This window comes from Trachypithecus francoisi, unplaced genomic scaffold, assembly GCF_009764315.1.
Source record: "Trachypithecus francoisi isolate TF-2019V2 unplaced genomic scaffold, Tfra_2.0 Lachesis_group2, whole genome shotgun sequence".
Classification (NCBI taxonomy): domain Eukaryota; kingdom Metazoa; phylum Chordata; class Mammalia; order Primates; family Cercopithecidae; genus Trachypithecus; species Trachypithecus francoisi.
Window position 1 is genome coordinate 41704449 of NW_022681465.1, and position 14456 is coordinate 41718904.

Sequence of the window (14456 nt, forward strand, 5' to 3'; positions counted from 1 at the left end):
ACATTTCAAGCAATTCAGTAGGCATGATTTATAGTTAACATATCATGCCATATGAGTAGCACTATTTTGCTTGTGGCTTTCGAGTTGTTCTATTCATGAACAATTTTGCTTTTTCTAAGCACTTTGGAATTCCTCCATACCATTGCAAAGAGCCTCTTATTCCAAAAAATGCTTACTTATAGATACCAGTTATTAAAGTTTTCCTTACTAAATAACATTTTTCATAAAATGCTCATTCCGAATAAAAGTACAACATAAAGACAACCATGAAGGGAAGTCAGATCCCATGAATATATGAAAGAAAGAGACTTTACAAACCATTTTTTGCATTCTAACAGGATGTGACAATAGGAGAATGCCATTGTTCTTCTTTACTTCCCTCTGAAATGCTACAGGGACTTTTAGATTTGTACTTCTTAAATTTTATTTTCACTAAGAATATAAGATAGAGGATGTGTACATGCTGGACGTTAAGTCATTTATTGATTTCATTATTCATTCAGTAGAAATTTACTAAGTGAGAGACTACTATATACCAGGCACTGTGTTTCAGATCAGAGATAAACCTAAGTGCAGTATCTCCTCTTGGTGCCAGAAGACTAGTATAACTGTTTCAAAATGGGTACAAATAAGAGATGTACAGTTTTTTTGGTGTATGAGAAGAGAGAAAGAAATTAAACTTCACTAAAATCTCACTTGGGGTTGTCACTGGAGATCTTTCTTGGTCTGTGGGTGAGCCAGTGTGTGTTGAGGACAAACCTCGCATGTTCTCACTCATAGGTGGGAATTGAACAATGAGATCACTTGGACACTGGAAGGGGAACATCACACACTGGGGCCTATTATGGGGAGGTGGGGTAGGGATGGCATTGGGAGTTATACCTGATGTAAATGATGAGTTGATGGGTGCTGACGAGTTGATGGGTGCAGCACACCAACATGGCACAAGTATACATATGTAACAAACCTGCACGTTGTGCGCATGTACCCTAGAACTTAAAGTATAATTAAAAAAAAAAAAAAAGTGAGGAAGCTTGAGGGAAGAGCAGGGTTGCCATGCTCTTGGGGAGAGGCCATAGGCAGGGTGACCTTATTCCTCCTTTAGCTTTCAGCACATGGTAATGAATTAGAGTTGTCCTTTGTATTACAGACTCTGATTGTAACAAAATTAATCCTCATAATACATACAAGTGACTTTAACATATTCCTATAAACCAGTAAGTGAACTGCAGTTTAAAACTAGTGCTGGGAATGCAATCAAGAGCAAACAATGACAAAGTGAAAAAGCTCCCACTTGTTTCTATTCTTAATATGAGCTCTTCACAGCCATATTACAAAACAATGATGATTTGATCACATTTGGCCAAAAAAAAAAAAAGAATTGTGGGGAAATGATTTGAAATGTGGCTTCCCATATGTTTTGTTAGATGTGAATCCCTCCTAAGCCAGTATCGAGCCTTGAGATATTAGCTAGTTTGGAGTCATCTTGATAAACAAAAGATTTCTACACTAAGTATCCAAAACATGAAGATAAACTTCTGTAAATTTTTTCAACCATGTTTTAATTTAGTGATATATAATCACGGTTCTTACAAAATTTGTCTAAGTAATTATAAATGTTTAAAGGTCTTTAAAAAAATCTAACTTACTAAAAGACAAATAGTAATTATCTTAGGGAATATTTGTCCTTCTTGACACAGTAAAAATGACAGAACATGGAAAACATTATGGTGACAAACTAAAATTCATTTCTTTATTTCTTTATCAGCAAATACTGTGACATTAAAAAACACTGAAGACTTAAAGAAATAAATATCACAATAAAGATTACAGTGTAGATTTACTGGAGAGCTGGATGGAAGTTAGGATGGTTCTGACACAGCTCTGCTTTTAGATACTTGTTTCATTATGTTTCAAAGAACAAATACACAAAGAACTAGTTGTTTTGTTTTGTTTCTTTGACAAAAATTAAATGAAAGATATACCTGAGAAGATATTTTCTCAACAGTAAATTACTTTTTTTAATGAAAATAATCCCTTATGGCAAAACTTTTGGAGTAATTGTCTTAATGGAAACAACGAATTTTAGAGAGAGGAAACAGAAGTAGCAAGCAGCATTTAGGAAAATGTGTCCATGCCATTGGTCACATGCAGAAACAGCATGTTGAGAAAGAAATTGATGGCAGAAATACACAAAGTGCTCTAAGAAGTCATTAGTATAGTGTATAAAAACCAGGCCTATTTGTTTCATAAGAACCAGTGTTATCTACAAAAATATCATCTCTTTTTGCTTAAGAATTTAGAAATAGGATTTTCTAACATGATATAAAATATTGCAAATGGAAAGTTTCAGTGATTCTTGAATGCTTTTCTCATCACTGGCCATCAGAGAAATGCAAATCAAAACCACAATGAGATACCATCTCACACCAGTTAGAATGGCAATCATTAAAAAGTCAGGAAACAACAGGTGCTGGAGAGGATGTGGAGAAATAGGAATACTTTTACACTGTTAGTGGGATTGTAAACTAGTTCAACCATTGTGGAAAACAGTATGGCAATTCCTCAAGGATCTAGAACTAGAAATACCATATGAAATACCATTTGGGTATATACCCAGTAATGCACCCAAAGGATTATAAATCATGCTGCTATAAAGACACATGCACACATATGTTTATTGCAGCACTATTCACAATAGCAAAGACTTGGAATCAACCCAAATATCCATCAATGACAGACTGGATTAAGAAAATGTGGCACATATACACCATGGAATACTATGCAGCCGTAAAAAAGGATGAGTTCGTGTCCTTTGTAGGAACATGGGTTCAGCTGGAAACCATGATTCTCAGCAAACTTTCGCAAGAACAGAAAACCAAACACCGCATGTTCTCGCTCATAGGTGGGAATTGAAAAATGAGATCACTTGGACATGGGAAGGGGAACATCACACACTGGGGCCTATTATAGGGAGCAGTGAGGGGTGAGGAATGGCATTGGGAGTTATAACTGATGTAAATGACGAGTTGATGGGTGCTGACGAGTTGATGGGTGCAGCACACCAACATGGCACATGTATACATATGTAACAAACCTGCACGTTGTGCACATGTACCCTAGAACTTAAAATATAACAAATATATAAAAATAAAATATTTTTCCATTTGTTTGCAAAAACAACAAATTGACATCACAGATGATGGATACTTACTAGTCAAATTTCAACAATAGCCTTCACCTATTTGGCAGTTAACACTGAAAAATAAATGCCATGATTTTGTGGGCACAGCTAAGGATATACTGGTTTCATGTTGATCCATATGTGTTCGTGTAGTGGCTTTTTCACCTATGACAGCCATGAAAACCTGATCTTGAAACAAACTGAACTTAGAACTTGACCTCTGTATTGTGAAGTGTTAAGCCCAGATTTAAAAAATAATAAAAAAGTACATTATCCTCATTCAACAAATTGTTACTGATCTTTTTTACCATTAATAAATACAATTTTAAAAATTAATTTTGACATTATTTTCTTTACCTCATTTATTGTAAATTTCCTTTTTGCATGTTTTATCAACCACAAATATATTATTATGGTAGTACCTTACAGAAAAGAAGAAATGACAAATACATCAATAAACATGTATTGCATTCATCCTAAGACATAGATTTTCTTCATAATTTATCAGCTCTAAAGTTGGATGACACAGTATGTTACATATATACGGCTTAGGTAGAATTCAACTTATTTAAATAAAGACAGAACGACAAGTGTGTAGCAGTCTTAAAAGATCCTTCCCTGGTATGTTGTTGACATCATCATAGACTCAGAGCCCTAGAGACTGGTAGAATGGATTTATTAATTTGTCATCAGCCTAAAGGTTCTGATTGAAATTTGCCTTAAGCATTAATGAAATAGCTGGGGATTTGGGTACCCGTAGTCCTCAGAGTTTATAAAATATCAGTGGAGTGTAGGTGTGAAGAAGAAAATTGGTAATCTTTACCTAATATCTACTTAGTTTGTCAAATATTTACTCAGTATCTGTAGTCAAACCCTCTTTAAGACAGAGGGAATACAAGATACAATCTTTCAAGTCAAAGACCTGACAGCAGAATAGGGACTACGAGACACAAACACATAAAAAACAATGAGACATTTCAAATAATTTAAGAACACTAAGGAAGATTTGCTTTATCTATATTTTAAGCCTCACCTAAACATATTAATTTGAATAAAAAGAAAACATTTATTGAGCAACTATTTTTATCAGGTGCTGAGCTAAGTGCTTTCACATTAATGATCTTATTTAATGCAAGAGCCTTAGGAGATTATTCAAATATGTGTTGGACCTAGTTTTTACAAACTTATAAAGTCTGCTCCAATTAATTTTTAAAATGATTCTTAAGTTGTCATGGATTGCAGAGGAGTCACTAGATTAGACATATTTTCCAAGAGCTTTGTACTTTTTTGGAACAGAGTGACTTTTTAAATGTTACACATATCTTCAGAAAATGTTCACATTGTTCTGTTATTTTTGTTCAGCAAAAACAGTAAAGAATGTTTTACCAAAGAACTCAGAGCTACTTTCTTTTGGCTTCTCATTCAGTTTTAATGTTCAAATTCCATTATGTACATAGTGGATTAAAACACTCTCTGGCTTTGTGGGATAATCAAGGAGCTAAGAGCTTTGTTTCCCATGCTCTGGAGTTTATAGGCTAGCTGTAAAGACAACTCATGAATATATAAATAACATAATATAAATAAAATAGATGATAATACTAAAATAACATAGCCAATTATGGACCTAATTACCAAAATGGTCATATATAGAATATATTCAAATAAATTCACAAGAGGGGAGAGGACTTTGAACTAAGGGTTGAAGATTATTTGTGAACCCTGAAGACAGAGGGCATTCCATTGAGAGTAATGACGTACTCAGAAGCCTAAAAGCAAAGAGGATAAAGCATGTTAAAGGTCTTAAAGAGAAGGATCATAGAAACAGGCTGAGGCTAGACTGTGGAGTGTTTTCACAGCAAGGCCCAAGAGATTGATCTTATAACAGTGGTAAGTAGCTAAAATTATCACAGCAGGGAAATTGGATAATACAGTTCATAGGGATGAATTCAGTTTTACAGTGCAGGAGAAGGGCTGGACATAGCCTGGAGAAGGGAGATGAGTTAGGAGAATACTTCTATAGTCAAGGTACTATGTGTGAAGAAGGGCTTGAGGTAGGTCAGTAACCTCAGTTGGCCTCAGCAATGGGAAACTGGATGGCAGAGATAAAGGGACAGAACTATATATCAATGCTGATCACTGATTAGGTATGAAGGATCAACAGGAATATTTAACAGGAAGGAAGAATGGGAGGGAGGAGGTGAGGAAGGAGAGTAGTGAGGAAGAAGGGAGGGAGGGAGAGAGGAAGGAAGGAATGAAGGAAGAAAGGAGGAAAGGGTGGGAGGGAGGGAGAAGGGCCAAGCTAGTTTGGAAGACAATGAATTTGGTTTTAGTTATATTGAGTTGATGGTGATGAGGACACAGAAGTGGAATGCTTAACAGAAAGCTGGAGTTACAGGACTACAACTCTGGAGAAAGGCCAAGACTTAACATTCTGGAATCATATAGAAGAGTGGTTCTCAACCAGACACAGTTTTGTTCCCAGGGGACATTTGGCAATGCCTGAGGACATTTTTGGTTGTCACCACTGAGGGGGATGCTACTGACATCTAGTGGGTGGAGGACAGAGATGCAGCTGAACACCCTACAGAACATAGAACAGCTCCTCACAACAAAGGATCATCCAGTCCAAAATGGCAATAGTGCTGAAGTTGAGAAACCCTGATATAGAGAAGAAGAATTAATACATTTTTCTTGGAAAATATGTCTAATCTAGTGACTCCTCTGCAATTCATGACAACCTAAGAATCATTTAAACATTAATTGGCACAGTCTTTGTAAGTGTGTAAAAACTAGGTCCAACACATATTTGAATAATCTCCTAAGGCTGTTGCATTAAGTAAGATCATAAATGTGAAATAGCACCAAATAAGGGAGAACATGTAGAATCATCAGCCAAAAGGCTAAGGACGTCTTAGCAAAAATCTACATCTAAGAGGTGTTAGTAGAAAGTGGAAATAGCATAGGACACAAAGAAGCAAAGAGGAGAGATAGAGGTAAGCAGGAAACAATTTACTGACTCATTCATTCAACCAATATTTATTGATAACTATTATATATGAGGTACTAAGTGCTAGGGATATGGGAATGCCTTCTAAGAGCTTATAGTTTAGAAGAGGGTGACATACAGTGTGCAGGAAAAGGACATAATTATTAGATGATGGGGAGTGCTATAATAAAGGCAACACAATGGGGATCCCTGAAAGAGAGGGTCTTGGGGCTGTGATGGAAGGGTGTAAATGAACTGAGAGGATGATGAGATGAGATAAGATAAGATGGTGAGGCAAGGCTCTCTGAGGAGGTAACATTTGGGTTGAGAACTGAAAGGAGAGAAACCAGTCCTGAGGAGAGCTGGAATGATTCTGTCATGGATTCCAAGGGAGAAGGGCTTAAGGGGGAGTCAGAAGTATCAAAGCCTACAAAGTTGCCCAGCTGGGAACCTTTGCATTTGTTAATTAGAAGGCCACATGGGTCCTGGAAAGCTGCAGTCTTGAAAGAATACAAATTATGAGTCTAAATTTTCTAATCTTCATTTATGAGAGGAAAAAAACCCGGATTTGTGATTTGGGGGAATTTTAGGTAGTACTGCCGGAGACCCTGGTTAGAGTTCTGTTGGAATATGTCAAGCACTTGATCTTCTTGCCAATTTTCTCCACAAAAATTAAACATCTTTATACAACACAAAACCATGCAATGATTGAACGCAAATGCTAATATTAATCATACCTTTTCTTTTGTTCCCCAGGCTTCACAAGGCTTGCTGCTCAGGCAGTATCTATTGTAATCAGCAAGTTACCTACGGTGATTGCATGTTTGCCTCCCCCAATTAAATACTTCTTTTTTCTGTCTGAGAGAAAAATGTCAAAAAACTTTGTTGAATTGAAGAAAGCTGGCCTGCTTGTCTGGAACTTGATTGTAATTATATGTCAGATATTTGAGGACGGAAACACTGTGGAACTTTTAACAGGTGCCTCCCTTGACAGATGGAGTAAAGAAAAACTGGGTTTAATTTGTATGTGTTTGGAGAGCATCATGGGAGACCAGACAAGTATCCCTAATCAAATGATCCAAAAGGTCATACAGAGCATTGAGCAGCAGAAGCCCAACTGGATTGAACGTCAATTGTTGAAAGCAAGGAAACTGAGCACTGAATGGTAAGGTGATGTTTTTCTCTTACTGGATTTCGTCAAATGCTTTCACAATAACAAAATCACCAATAAACAACAATATATTGTCAGATGGGCAGCAATAGTATTTTGCTAAATTCATGGGAGCTTTGATGAATAAAAAAAAGATAAGTATCCCATTAAAAATTGGATTGTTGCACATTTCTTGTCTTCTTAAAATGTGAACCCCATTGACACACTGGAACATTATACTTGTTTAGTCACCGTCTTAAGGTTTCTGATTAAAAGGGTGGTAGTTAAACCCAGGAGAATTTAGTTTCACCCCTTTTCAGTGTGCAAACAGGTATCTAGTGGATACCCTGGAGCATTTTGCAAATGGATTGGGCATGGAGATTAAATTAAGAAGGAATTAATGGATATAAAAGGCTTTTTATTGCTTTCTGTGTACCTGATTGTCAAAAAGGTACACATTTTTCATCTGGTAATGTAAGAATCCCAGAGGGCAACTAGGGCATATCACACTCCAGCTATAAACACACCCAGCTGTTTCTGTATGAAAATGTCAGCCTTCTCATGGGTTTGTCACTAAGAGCTAAGTGATTTGTGATACTGCAAAGATGTTTAAGGGTCCCTGATGAATTTAAATATGTACATAGAGTCCTCCTGTCTATAAATTAGTCTTCAGGTATAGAATTGCATGGTATTGATAAAGGAATTCCGGCTCACATGGTCTATAGATCACTGTCAGCCCATTTTAAAAACACCCACACACGCTGTCCCTCATTCTTTAAAAATATATTCATGTTGCTAGCAGATACTAATATAACTTTCTGCCCAAAATGACGAAAAGTCACTTGATATATGGTTACTCTTACTAGTACATGGTAATGATAAAGAGATCAGGCTTTGGAATCAGATGGGCAAGTACAAATCCCTTATAAATGGGTCATCTTGTGCAAGTTATTGAATCTCTCAAAGCCTCAGTTTCAGTGATGATACCACACTGACAGAATTGTTTTGAAAAATTAAATAACGTTCATGGAGTTCTTAGCATCAAGCTTGGAACTGATAGGCATTTACTATGTATAAACCCTATTAAAATACATTGCATTCACTGGTTAGTATTAAGGTAATTAATAATGTTTACTTGTCTATGTTAATCTATAAGACTTTATGTTAATCCAAACGGGGAAAAGTAGGTAATCATGATTTTCCTGGTCTCATCATACTGACCTCTAGAAATGTACTTCTGGAGTGTCCCATGGGTAGGAATTATAATAGCATTCAGGCAAATGCTTGGTAACATTGACAGTGACCGTCTTAATCTTTCTGTTTGCATTCAATACTAATTTACAGGCTTTAATCCAATGACTAAAACATTAAGGCCTGATGTCATCATCCATGGCAGTGGTTATAAAGGGGAGAAGAAAAACAAGAGTAAAAAGTATATCTGATTATAGTGACAAAGTTAAATTTATGATACTGCTGATTTCAAATAAGATCCATTTAAAGCAATGTCTAGGTAATATATGTAGGGGTACATAAAAGAATCTATAAGCTAAATTTTTTCCTTAAAAGCTGATTTCAATGTAAGTTTTATAAACAGCCCCAACACATCTGGTATCTCCTATAGTGGGAGTTGCCTAGCTAATATTTTGCTGATTAACAATGAGCCAAAAGATTATTTACCTCTCATACAACATGCATAAAAAATGAAGAACTGCTGACTTAAAACACGCAGTACAGCCCTCAAAGTTTCTGAGTAATTATGTAATTAGCACAATACATCTTTCTCAATTTCTCAAATGATATCAATATACAAAGTGCAGTTTTAAAGTTATGTATTGCATTTATTTGAAAAAGAGTTAAATTTGACTTAACTCACTTTAGATAACAATCTCTTACAGAGTTTGGGCAGTATAAGAGTGTTTCTTGGCTGGGTGCGGTGGCTCACACCTGTAATCCCAGCACTTTGGGAGGCTAAGGCAGGCGGATCACCTGAGGTCAGGAGTTCGAGACCAGCCTGACCAATATGATGAAACCCCATCTCTACAAAAAATACAAAAAAAAAAAAAAAAGTAGCTGGGCATGGTGGCAGGCACCTGTAATCCCAGCTACTTGGGAGGCTGAGACAGGAGAATTGCTTGAACCCAGGAGGCGGAGGTTGCAGTGAGCCGATTTCGTGCCTTTGCACTCCAGCCTGGGCAACAGAAGTGAAACTTTGTCGCAAAAAAAAAAAAAAAAGAGTGTTTCTTGTTGACTTTGATTTCAAATTGATTATCTGTTATACAAGTGCACTTCCACCTCTAAGTATTTCTCACTAATTGGTGGTCATTTTCCTCATAGATATACACTGTGAGGAAAAATGTATTTCAAAACATGATGTCTGTATTAGGTAGAGGGTTGCCTTGGTTCTACCGTAATTTAAAAAAAAATCTAAGTATGTAAGCATTTAAACGAAAATGGTTCTTCTGTTAAGATCAATTAAATCTTAATTACTTATGAAGATACATGATACCATTTAGCTAGATTCCTTTGACTTGCATCCAGATTTAACTTTGATTTTATGGAAATGGTGAAAATAACTGCAGTGGAAAAGGTGGCAGCTGTAAGTGTTGCCTGTCTTGCATACTGCCTGAAAGCATTACTATTCATTAAAATAACCTTCACTTTGTAGTAACATTCAAGCTGTAAACAGTCAACTTAGATTCTGGAGAACACACAGCACAAAAAGTAAAGAAATGTCTGTCTTTGCAAAGTAATTTGTCGAGTTGAAGATTATTGTTTTTCATCATGGTGACCCTGACTTGGCTGGCTGGGTGCATATACAGATTAAGATTAATGCAGTTATTCCTTGGCTAAGGTCTGCCTCTTTCAGGGCACATTCTCCCTAATGACATGATTGATAGGCAGTCCCAAATCCGGAGAGGAACTCATTAATCATAGCATTGACTGAATCCAATCATTTGCTTCACCTGCACAGTGATGGACAGGAAAGGATACAATTCAGGAGCTGACACTGAGATACTCCTTTGTCAGAGGGCCTCAACTTTTTCAATGTCAGCCTCGACAAAACCTGACAAGAAATTTTTTTTGCAACCTGTATACAGTTTCACAAACATACCTGCAAACTTATTTTATTGTAAAAAGGTCTTTAAAAAAAACAATTTACTCTCGCTAATGAATATCTCTAAGTCAAAGTAGGATTTTCTTTATTTTTTAGCAAGGCTATATGATCTTAAAGTTCCTCCCGTTTTTGAGAAGGATGTTTTGAAGCTACATGTGGAAGCAATATCCAAGTTAATGTCCAGCAGCTGGGTGTCATTTGGTTCCGTCTTCAGGTCAGCGGCACTGACTCTTAGCAGAACTAATTTTATAATCATGGCAAAATCTCAGTAATGAACTGCAGTATACAGCTGATTACACCACGGTAAATTTTATTTAGTCCTGGAAACAGGGGAAAACCTTGAGTTTTAAGAATACTTACATTGCAAAGTGTAGCACGATCCCAATAACAACAGGAAAAACCGTGTGGAATATATGTGTACATTGAATATCATAATTTTTTGCACCGGTATAGTTTGAAATGTTTAAATTCTTTTTGTCATCCATTATTACCGTGTAAATAATGTTCAAAATCAACAATATGTATATAGATCCTTCTAAAAGAAATGTTTTAAAACTATATCTTGCACATTCCTGGTGTGGTGATAGTAGACTCTTTTTCTGGAAGAATAATCAGGATAGTGACTTTGGCTAAGTATCTGTTACAGAAAGAAACAGGAGTGGGGCACATATTTTTAAAAGGCAACAAGTGTCAAAGGCCCATTTAAAATACCCACTGGTAAGCACACCGCCACGAAGCACCCAGTCTATATTTAGCATAATAGGCTCTCCCTTTTGACACTTTAATTAGTCTTCAATGTGTTCTACAACAGGTGTAAAGAGGATTCTACAAAAGACAAAAATACCAAAGCTATTTCAGGCATCAAAGATACTTTTTATCCACAAAGAGAAAATACAAATTATTTCTTACATATTGTTAAAAAGAAATGTTTTGTTTTCATCTCATGATTATAGCAATTTCAACAATTGCAGTAATGGGAAAATGTTTTATAGATAGGAGTATAAATGCAGTAAAGACATGTTTTAGAAGAAACGATTCAATTTTTGAAAATGCTTTCAGGTGCTTAATTCTAAGGTGCTGTTTATGTGAGCAGCAGCGGTTTGGGAAGGCTTACCTATTTCAGCGAAGTCTTTATGGATGCTTTGAATCTGAGATTTACATCAACTCTCCACACTCCATCTCCATGATTACTCTCCATCTTTACAATTCTTCACTACTGATATGTATATGCTTTGTTTGTATTTAGTGCATTTATGACAATAGAGAAAAGCACGGCCTTACAAGAAGGAGATATTGCTCTTGAACTGACTGAGCAGAAAATAAACACGATGGTCCTGGATCTCTGCCACAAACCAGGTGGCAGCGAGTACCTGAGGCAAATTTATCACATCATGCAGCTCAATGAGGTAGGGAAACGGCCTTTTTACCAAGCAATTAGGTGTGTACTGGCCTGAGGCAGCGTCTGCTGGCAGCTAAGGGTTAGTCAAGGAGGTGATAATACTTCTTAAAGTCAATACCAAACTCAATATTGCATTATTAATAGAATCTATTCAGCCCCGGCTGTTCTGCATTTGTACAGAAAAAGCTTCACTGAAACAATGTAGATTTTATTTATATGGTTTAAACAATAACACGGCTCATAAACTCAGTTCAGTTCTGAATTGTAGAGACTAGAGGTGTAGTTTGGGAATTGTGTGTTTGTGACTGTTAGGCTGATGTTAAAATCTGGTTTTTGTACAATGAATTTTCAGAAGAGAGACTTAGCTCTTTTCCTGCAGATATCATGCTTGTGTTGGTGGAGTTGGAGATTTCTTATTTAATCAAAAAACTTAAGAAGAATATTGAACCATATTCGGGAGCAACCAGATGAACCAAGGAAAATTCATTAATACACAGACGCTGGTTGAACCAATGTTATGCCTTTCTATCGCCTTGCCCTCTGACTTTGCATGTTTTTGGCTGTTTTAGTGAAAATGTAAATAGCACGTTATCTCAGCTATTGAAACAAAGTTCTCTAACTTAATCAGGTTTCGAATTTGATCATATGTGTCTGAATTAGATTGTGGCATCTAATTGTGTTTATATTTGCAAATACATGAATGTAATTTTTGGAATAGTAAAAATTGTATAATGTGAATATATAGTATTTTAGTTTTATCTATATAACATAGGCCTTTATAGCCATACGTTTTCAAGGAATAAATTAAATTCGACAATAGCATGTTACAACTTGATTATATAAATGTTTTGCCCACCATTAGCTATCTGAAAGTTGCTTCAAGTATACCTTGTTTCCTGGATTTCATAGACCTAATCAAACAGTCAATAAACAGGTGATATAACAATGGCCTCAGAAAGATGTAAGAAATTTGTAGCTATGAGATATGACCCTGTCCTTAAGGCACCAGAGCTCAGTTTGTAATTGTTACAAAGTAACACAACCTATTCACTCTTGTCAGTGATCCCTCATAGCTTGCTTACGGTTTCTATCTGGGAAACTCAGGAACCCCTCACCTTGGCAAACTGAAAGACCTCTATTGCAAAGTGATGCTCCTCATTGGGTATGTCCACCTGACCATTCTGATTGGCCAAAGTAATTGTGGCGACTACTGAGGAACAGATGTTGCAGTGTGGTCACCCCCATATCCTTAGTTAAACAGTGTTACAATAGCTCTGAGAATGGTAAAGCTGGTCTGAATTGCCAAACTGATAGAATTGTCCTATTTTTAAAAGGTACATAATATTAAAAAGCTCAACAATCAGCAATAAGTGAGATCATCCAAAATTGAATTGGCTATTTATTGGCCATCAGTTATCTAGTTATACTCTGGAAAGCCAAAGGCTGTACTTCCCTCATAGAGCTCCTATAACTCTGAGATAGTGGTTCTGAACAGGATACCATGAGATTACACTGGGGTACCACCACATTTTGCTCAGTGTTATGATTTCTCTTGTTACAACTGAGTATATTTACTGTTATAGTAATGTCTATCAGATGGGATATAGAGCTAAGTATTTGGTGGTTTACTGGGCTGAATGAAGCACGGCACTGCAAGGTAAGAGGCATAATGCTAGGTGAGGCTAGAAGCAAAGAGAGACCTTTGCCTTGTAACTATGACAAAAACACAGGCAATAAGCCCAAATAACACAAGCATGACTAGGTGACTGGTATGGTACTTATGACTGCTTTTCCACTGTGAGGTACTGCTATGCTGTAAGTGACATTGCATTGTGATGTTTGCTCATTTCATGAGTAGTGTTATGAGTCTTTAGCACCTTCAAATGTGCTGCTAAATATTTCTCAATAATGTAATATAAATAGTGAAGCATTTATGGGTACAGGCCTAGGTGAGGGGAAGAATGGGTGTGCCACTCATAGAGATGAATAAGGTATCAGGGAAAATGGGGTTAAAGATGCTTTGTCTTTGAGATAAAGATAAGATGTCCAAGCAAAAATGTCTCATTATAGTTAAGGCCCTGACCATGATGTTGTGCCACACTCCTATCGACTCCAATGGGGATGGTACCAGGTTCAAGAGGCTGAAGAGACCCAGAGCTGGCCCACAAAACACGGGGTTTTATTGGGAGCTTATGTACGGGGAAGAGAGGCCAGTGGTAGTGGGCTGGGCAGGAAAACCACAGCCACTTGCAAGAGGCATGCAGTTTATACAGCATTTTCATTTAGCACCGTCTACCTAGCAACCTCTACCTGACAACCTTCATTTAACCCAAAACAAAGGACCTCAATCCCCTGTATGGCTCTAGTACTGAGGGATGGGCCAGGGGCTTAGAGGTTCCTCATAGATAAAGAATGGATCTCGGGTTGGCCCCTCCCAGATTCCTTAGCTTAGAACTCTGAAAACACATTCAAGTGCATCTGCCATACAGGGTCATTCTCAGGGTGTCATCAAGTAATCACTGTCAGGTGTATCTACCATACACATGGGCACAAATGAGACCAGACATGCATACAGATTTGGTCTATATGAGTGTGGTAGTTGAGGTCATCAGACTGACAGAG

At 36.8% G+C, this 14456-nt stretch overlaps 1 protein-coding gene across 1 annotated transcript in view; it reads left to right on the top strand.

Moving 5' to 3' along the window:
- Window positions 1–14456, top strand: part of KIAA0825 (KIAA0825 ortholog) — a 438259-nt gene that overhangs the window by 155720 nt on the left and 268083 nt on the right. Inside the window, exons 16-17 of the mRNA XM_033179103.1 lie at window positions 6927–7335; window positions 11682–11841. Of these exons, the coding sequence (XP_033034994.1) occupies window positions 6927–7335; window positions 11682–11841 (569 nt within the window). The remainder of the gene's footprint in view (window positions 1–6926; window positions 7336–11681; window positions 11842–14456) is intronic.